We start from the raw sequence: 8,976 nt of genomic DNA, 5'->3' as shown, positions 1-8,976 counted from the left end.
GACGCCTTTTAGACACGCGTGCTGTTTGGCTTGTCGTCGATTGCGGCTTCGTCTAACAGTAGGGGCAGTGTTGTGCATAGATGATTTTAAAATTAGCTAGATAAAGATAAGATAAAAATATATAAATTTATCTTAGATAAGATAAAGATGATTTCGTTTTGAATATATCTAGATAAAAGATAAAATTATATGATGATTCATCTAGATAATTTTCAGATAATATTTTTAAGACTTCATGTAAACACAGTAGAAAAAGTTATAAAAAAATTATAGAAAAATTTAAATTATAAAGGGGGATATAGAATATATCCAGGTTAGGTTATATGACACACACATAAATGCATGGTCTACAACGCCATCCATATTTAAATAGTGTAACTGTTAAGTATTTTTATGTGGCCCTAAACCAAATTATCTGTACGTTATCTTAGATAATATAATAAAGATAACACTTTCTTTCATCTAAGATGCAGATATAGATAATACTTATTTTTATTATCTATATAAAGATAAGATAACGCTAAAATTTTATCTAGATAATCATCTATATAATTTTATTTAGATAACAGCAAACACTGAGTAGGGGTATTTAATTTCTTTTATTCCTTGCGATCAAATTAAATGCACATCACTTCGGGGAATAGGATCGACGGTTCTTATCTGAATTGATTCATTTACCATGCAAGGAAACGCAAGCCGCCGATCGTGTAAGTTGGGCAATGTCAAAGCGATAGTTCCCAGGCGATTGCCTCGCGTAACAATGAGATCGCGCGGCTCGGTTGTCAAGCCTGTTGCACCGCGGCTTATTTGTCGTGGTAATTTATAGTGTAATTTATCACGATAAATTCAATATTGTTTTAATTGGAGAAGAAATGCGATGAGAAATGAGAACTCGTGACACGCCCGACGACGGTTGTTTTCGGCAATAATTTTTTCGTCGTTAAAGACGAATAACTTTACGTAATTCGGTTCAGGCTCGTTGAAAAATTACCGCGTTGCTTCGTCTACGCGTACACACGTTCTTCATTCGTGACTTCAACGATGTGTTTTCCGACTCGTGTGAATTGTTTTAATGGGTGTTACAAGTCTGAATTTTTCTAAGCGTAAATTTTCCTTACGCCGACACTCAGCTGACAATTAATTTACGTGACGTAACGCGCTCGGGCACGTTCTTGAGCGGACGATTGTTCCCAGTTAAAAATAGAGCGGCGATCTTGGTCAGATACAATTACGTGCTTGATGAATTAACGCGTGCTAATTGACATTATTGAACACGGCAGTTAAATCCGGTTACTCTGACAAGAGAGCTGGAAGGCAAACAGATTGCAGTTTAATAGTACTCGTATTTCTAAGGTACCTATCGTTTAGATCTCTTTTAAGGTGCAATCTTATCGGATAGATTTTTTTTTAATGAAACTAATTACTTCATATTAGACAATTAAATCGACTACTACGTCAAGAAGTTGTGAAAACTGCGGTCTCTGCGTTTTGCGACTTGGCGCGATTTCCACGCGAGGCTTCCAACAATTATCCTCTTTTGAGTCGTGCTGCGCTTACGCCGTAAATCTAGCGTGAGTGACGTGAATTATGCAATACAACGCAGCAAAATGTTTACGGCCAAGTTGAGTGCAACAAAAATTGATCATCTCTGCTCGGAATTGTATTTGCGTTGCATATTCAGGGCTGCAACTCGCTTATCCGACGGTGATAAATTTGTTATCGCGATTGTATCACTAAGAAATCCGTACGTACGAACAATGACTGGCTCGATCGTCATTCGCAATCGCTACGATTACATCAGGGAGTACAATGATTTTCGCGGTGCACGTTGACTTCGCTATCTGGAAACAATTCCAAGCACGTCGCTTCCTCGTCGCGGGTCTAGTTTCGATAAGGTCGCGCTCGCAGTTTTTTCCGAACGTTATCACTATCGAAAGATACGCGATGTGTTAGAACCGTCCCGTGATTCGATATCTTATTATTCAACGTCGATAGATAAAGTTAGGACTGCATAAGGATTGTATAATTTATAGATAAGAATAGAGAATAGTTTAGAGTTAGTGCGGGTATGGATGAGTGAATGAGTTAAGTTTCTATTGTAAACCAAGTCCCACTTTCTGGCTGTAAGCTAAAGTGAATAAAAGATTGATTGATTGATTGATTATTCAACGTCGAAGCGTCCAATCTTTATTCAAAGGGCGAATTCGAAGCTCGGAAAAGTCGGCGTATTCGCTCATCGGATTAAAATGACAAAACTCTCAGATCGACTTACACCCACGAGGCAATCGTCGTAGACTCGCGCACGCTAAATCATTCATTCGTCGCAAATGCACTTGGATTCTCAGACCAAGTGCAGCTGTCGGTCCCTCGTTTTTTCCTTTATCCCCGATTACTTTGCACAGCCGGAGAGAAGGCCGGGCTTGTTGTTCACGTAACCCATCTCGTATTCCGTGCGTTCATCGCGATTCGTTACACTAATCTAATCTAAGACAATGTGTACCGCGACAATGTGACAATACCGGGTCTCTCGTGGCATACGCGAGACACGTGGCGAGCGTACGTAAGTAAATTGCCCCGGCACTCGAAATATCGATTCCACTTATGACGAAACGCCGACTCGCGCGGAGACGTGCACTTTCGTGCCGGTCTATACGTCGGCCGTTTAAATGTTTTATCCCGTAACAGTCGCATTGTTATTACCAAGCGTGCGCCCGCGGCGAGAGCCGCTTGGCATTTCGCATGAGCGACAGGCGGGATGCCCGTCTCGCTTCGCTACACGTCGTCGGGGGTCTAATTGCTACAGCTGACTCTACGTACTTTGCGTGCTATCGGGGGTGCATGTCCGCTCGCGAGGCCTATCGCCGCGTCTCTTGCTCGCGTTCAACTCTCCAGACGCACCGGCACCTCGCGCCTCTCTTTTTATCTTTTTTTTAAAGCGACACGGGTATGAACTCCGGCTGCGGCGCGCTCATTATTCTGCGCGGGTACCGCGTCGCGGATCGCGGCCGCCGCCGGCCGAAGTATCTTTCGCGGGACCGGCCGCGTCGCTAAAAGTAGACGCGTTAAGGCCCGTCTACATAGGACGCAATACGCAAAACGTAGGACGCAGACGCGCATGCAGGATGACGTTTCACGCAACGTACACGCATTCGCAAATCAGTCATACGCGACTAGTTGAACCAAAAGATAAAGTTGGTTCAATTAGTCGCGTATGACTGATTTGCGAATGCGTGTACGTTGCGTGAAACGTCATCCTGCATGCGCGTCTGCGTCCTGCGTTTTGCGTATTGCGTCCTATGTAGACGGGCCTTTACTCGAACTGGCGTAACCACTCGCGACACTAACCTTGGCCCTGATTCAACAAAGCCAGCGACAATGCTACCGTGACACGCGCAGGCGGGCGAATCGCTCGTATGTCCTCGGTACGGTTTTCCGCTCGGTGAGCGCAGAGAATCCGAAAAGAAGTCCTTTTCCATTCTCCCGAATTGCGAAGTGAATCCTCTTTCCATCCCGTTTCTGTTCTGAAGACATTCTCAAAAAGAGACCGTACCGGAAAGGAATTCTTTCGTTCGTTTTGAACAGATCACGCCAGTTCATAAAAAATAAATCCTTTTCGAGCTTTTGACGATCACCTGTGCTGTCTGGGCGGTCAACTTTTGTTCGATACCAATGCGCGAAAATTAGTTCAGGTTCAGGTTCAGGTTCTGTGAAACGCGCGGCAGGCGTGTACGAAAATAAACAGTTTGCCGACAAGTGCGCGGGGCGATTCTGAATCTCGATAACGTTACAGTTCGTTTATCCGAGAACGCCATATGCGATGCGATTACCGTAAATGGATTCAATATCGATAAAAATACGCTTAAGTTACGGCATCCGCGATATCTGTATAGGATTATATCAAGCAATCGAATTACATCAAGTGTAATCTCGTGATAAGGCAGAAAGTATCGCGTCGTTTCGCCGCAGTATGTTTATCACGAGGAGTACGCTCTCCAGACTCTCCCATTGATTAAACAGCGCAGAACGGCCCGATAATCAAATTTACGAGAGGAACAGATTTTATCAGATTCACGAAGAGGAGAGAGAGAGAGTTCGCTTGTAGTCACCAGTGACGATTAAAAATTAAAACGGGAAACTTGTAGTCAACCCAACTGACATATTCCTTTATTTGTTTAATACAACGTTTCGATTCTATTCTTTGGGTCCTTGTCAAGTAATACTAAGTGAGTCATCGTCGTCACATAAGACGGAGTCGAATCATAAAAATACGTGTACACGTGTGGCACTGTGGCTGCTGGGCTCGAATGTTCGGGCTACAAGTTTCCCGTTTTAATTTTGTATTAAATTCCTTTTTTAGTTCCACGATAAAACGGTCGCGAGAAGACTTCATACAGCGCGATTCCTTTTGTTCAGCCTAATCTGCAGTGTGCTCTTTGCGTCTACACCCACAGAAAAAATTTCCGGATCCAATGCTGTTGCACTTGAATGTATCATAAAATAGGATCGATGTAGCGCCAATCGTATGTGTTGTAGAGAAAGGAATTATACTTTAATCTTAAAATTCTGAAATTTAAAATAAAATGACAGTATGTGTCGTTTTTTTTTGTGGAATATCGTGTTGCCAACTTCGTGCGTTGTAAGATGGGGGAAAATTTATTCTAAACTTACATTTATTCAAGTTACTCTCGTCTCAATGTAGTCTTTTTAACTTCGATAGAGGAGAATAAGAATTATTGATTCTATTTTGATATTGTCTTATTTTTATACTAAATGAGGTTGTGAGAAATATAAATGCGTCAAGAATATTTTCTGTCTCAGTAACGGAAATCCTTTCTGCGGGTGTAGAAACGTTCTATCGTGTAGCACTGAAAAACCGTAGCTATAATCATGGCTTGCTAAAAATATTTGGCTGCCGAAACTATAAATTTCTAAAGCACAGCAAACGGTTTGCCGTAGCACCTAATACAATAGGCACAGTAGCAAAATATTTGGCTATCCCAACGAAATATTAGCCGTCTATATTTTACAACTGAAATTCAGTTGCCACAGACAGTTTTCAGCTACGGCAGCTACAGTTTTCTCTCCGCGAGTCAATAAATACGCTTAAAATGTTGGATAAATTGTATATTATACACTGTACAATCGTACGTTGTCGACAAATTTTGTAAGCGTCTTGATTTGCTTATATAAACTAGAATGTTTTCAAACGCAGAGGGCACATTGTAGATCAGGCTTTCAGGATCGTGATCTCTGTAACGATCACGCACGAGTTACATCATTTCGCGTGCACGTGACACACTTCTCGTGCCAAAGAAGCTGGCGAGGGTATTTTTTAAGTAATTCCCCCGCAATCTTTTTTGTTTTATTTCGTGACGAGTATGCGAATTTTGTAATCGTCGCCGATTCGAGAGCGATCTTCGAGTTTCTCTTCAACGTGATCGGCTCTTCGTCGACGACACCGGCAAATAAAGCGATCGCGCAAATGCGATTATGACGGCGCGGGTGAAACATCCGCAAACTCTTGCGTGTAGTCTTTACGACATTCGCGAGACAATTTGTCACGAGAAGCTAACGTCACACGCATAACTCGAGGTCGAAGATTAATTGGCGAGCGATCTCGTAATCGAGCGCCCGTACGCGAGTCCTCCTTTTGACTGCAATATCAAAAATCAAATATAACTGATAATTGAAAAACGTTATCTGTCGAAACGTGTGTCCGAAACGCGTGACTGAGCACTTAAATATCCGCTGTTACCTTGGCAGAGTTACTTTCACATTTTTATTTACAGTTCACGTTTTTTTGTTTTTTTAATATCTTATAACTCAGGATTATCTACAATATTTTTATTTCTAATTCAGAAGCATTAGATTTATATCTCTACTTATTTTGTTATTAGAGTCACCGAATTATTTCCAATTTTAAAAAGGACCCGAGGCGAAAATCTAAGTCATACACAGTTGGAAAATTTATGTTTTCTTGTTAAAAGAAATGCCCGTTAAAATTTTTGTGTTAAATGGTTAACACATTCATGTGTTAATTTAACAGATTGCTCTTATGTTAATTGATCTTAAATGTAAAATTATTAAAATAACTGAAAAGAAATGTTAAAACAACACAATGTGTACTTATTTTGTAATCTTACACAATACATATGTTCTATATTATTAGTAACAAGATTTATCTGTTAAAATTTACAGAATGAAATGTTGATTTTATTCTATATAACATAAGAGAGTGATCTCGGACCATTTGGCTTATTACATCTGGGCCTGGATAGATCAGTTGGAAGAGCAATCGCCTGGCAAGCTGAAGGTCCTAGGTTCGAATCCTAGCTCGTTACTTTTCTCGCCGAAAAATAAGTGGCGTGTCTTATTGTTAGTGCCTACCTCCCCGAAGATACATTCCTATTTATTATGAAATGTAAAAATTACATTTTTAAAATTAATTTTGTCATTAAAAATATGTTAAGTTTACATAAAATTTATGTTAAATGATTTTGAGATTTGCATTTATTTTGTGTTAAAATATTAACAGACTATTAGTGTGATCCTTTAACTGACTTTAACATATCCATATTATGTTAAATTAACACAAAAATTTGTGTGGACCGTTTGGAACATGTGATATCTGTTAAATTTAACACAAATTTTTCAACTGTGTATAAATTAACTACGACATACGCGCATCATCTGTTGGTTCTACCATAAATTTATTGCCCTTGGAGTGGAAAATTCATTCTTAGATCGTGTAATCGTTGCGAAAAAAAAGATTTGACGGTTCGAATTTGGACGTTGAAAACTCACTGTCTCATATTAGACTCCTATCTCATAATAGAGGACTCTCCTCTATATTTAAATGCCACAAGTACATATACACAACGCTTATATTTCGAGCATTTGCATAACACAGATGTTCGCCTCGGGAAATGCCCACGTTTCGAAAACTTGAAATAGAACACGACGATTTAATTCGCTGCGTTATCAACGATGATTTAGCGTTCCGCATTCGTACACGTTCGGCGACGATGTTCAAGTTTCTGAGTCGGCAAAAATCAAAACACAGTTCTCTCGCTTCCTCCGATACGCAACAATGTCAACTTCGGTAACATACTGTTCCAGAACTCCTCGGTAACTTTACGACGATTCTGAAACCGTACGTCACGTAACTGTTTATGCAATTACAAAGAGCATGACGGAATCGAATTTGACTCATATCGCTGCCAAATCGAGACACAAGCTTCGCATTGGCGAAACTGGTTTCGCGAATAAATATCTTCCTGTTAAAGTAGCCGCGGGCACAAAGTCCGCGTTTTAAAGACGTCCATCATGTTCGTCCCGGCTCGAAATTATATCCTGACAATTACATAACAATTGCAAAATTATATAATTGTCAGGATGGCCAGGATTATTTTGCAACTTGGACATTCTCGCGTTTAATTCCACTCGAATTAATACGATACGCATATTCTCGTTCTCGTAGTGAAGATAAAAGGGGAAATTTCATTTACATCTTGTCGATAAATGTGCCTTTCTGTCACATTTAGGCACATTTGAACTAATGAAAAGATATTTTTGGGACACGCTCCCCTGTAAACACAGGAAATGTCGGGATAAGATATCGGCAAATTAAAGATTAATGTAACTGCGTGTACGTATTGTGTCCGTGTCTACCAACGCTTTAATTTTAATCTCGGTTTAACTTAATTTATATCTCTTTCTAGTTTTGCACGAATTAAAAAGTTTAAACCGAGACGAAAGTTAATCTGCATTGGTAGAAACGGGCATTGGAGCTTCTTCGAGATTTGTTCCCACCAAAAATGTAGAAAAGTTTTCTCCAAAAGTAAAAAGGGAGAAGAGAGCTCGTAAAAAGTTTATAGAAGGCTGTCTCGAGGACTTAAATACAGAAGTCAACTGACGGAAGGTCGATTTTATTTTTAGAGTGTAACTTATCTATAAAGATAAAAATACAGTAAGATAAAAGTGTCAATAGACTACACAATAACTTAGGACCTTTGTCACGTGTTATGTACTGTGTACACAACGGCCAAATAGGAGGGAACAAAGAGCAAAGAATATCTGGACAAAGACGTAAGGAAAAACTCCGACGGGACCCGTTCAAGGCTTTTGATGGATCATTCTTATAGAAACGGATTTTGTGCTTGCTTATTCAATCGTCAGCGTCCGCCTTTCGTGATAAAAGAACCTCTCGCATTCTTCATCGAAATCCGAGGAATTACCGCTCGCGCAGGATCGAGATCGTCGTCTAAATAAATCCCGATCCGTCGCCGATTTCGCGTTCGTCTCACGCGCTTTTGTCATCTCCGCATTAATTATACACAGAATCGATAAATCACGGAAAGAACTTGGACGATGGTCGTTTCAACAGAGACAATTCAAACGCATTTCTCCTCTTCCATGTTTGCGGCGACGACGATTGATTTAATGGGGGGACTTGTCGATAACGCACGGTATACTTACCTCAATGAATAAGGATCCATTCTTTCTTCTTAATCGCACTCGGTAAATATCGGTTGACACGCACGTCTGCGTGTATGTTGGTACGTTTCTTCTCCCTCTTGCTGATTGGTGCTAGTCGAGTAGGCGTCTCCCTACGAGTAGGCTCTCGTCAACTCTGCCCGGCGTTGGCCAACATTTCGTAGTCTGAAATCACATCACAGCCCGAATTATTAAAAGTATAACATTGCCACGTGACACGGCGAAGTCTAATTATTATACAGGGTGTTATGTAATACCCGCATCAACGCTTATTGTGGGATAGAGTAGACTAGACTAAGTCGAAAAGTCCTCTACCATTTTGCAATTTTCGCAAAAGTCAGCGAGTTATTAATTATTAAAAATCGCTGTTTTAGGCCGGCCCACTGCCCAATTCAAACGTGCGGCGAGATCGATCGATCGTTACAACTCTCTGCGCGCCTAGTAACGATCGATCGATCTCGCCGCACGTTTCAATTGGGC

The 8,976-nt window shown here is 40.6% G+C and overlaps 1 protein-coding gene across 2 annotated transcripts in view; it reads right to left on the bottom strand.

Annotated features, from left to right (window-relative positions):
- LOC105558414 (facilitated trehalose transporter Tret1) overlaps positions 1–8,976 on the bottom strand; it is a 31,464-nt gene that overhangs the window by 12,222 nt on the left and 10,266 nt on the right. Inside the window, exon 2 of one of the 2 annotated variants that reach the window (XM_012006073.1) lies at positions 8,479–8,661. In XM_012006073.1, coding sequence (XP_011861463.1) covers positions 8,479–8,498 — 20 coding nt within the window. In that variant the 5' untranslated portion in view covers positions 8,499–8,661. Of the gene's footprint in view, positions 1–2,817; positions 3,336–8,478; positions 8,662–8,976 lie in introns of those variants that run through there. The other variant, XM_012006074.1, reaches the window with a different exon arrangement.

The sequence above is a fragment of the Vollenhovia emeryi genome, unplaced genomic scaffold, assembly GCF_000949405.1.
Source record: "Vollenhovia emeryi isolate VEMERY1.0 unplaced genomic scaffold, V.emery_V1.0 DF939346.1, whole genome shotgun sequence".
NCBI lineage: Eukaryota > Metazoa > Arthropoda > Insecta > Hymenoptera > Formicidae > Vollenhovia > Vollenhovia emeryi.
This window is presented reverse-complemented; position numbering and strand designations above follow the sequence as displayed.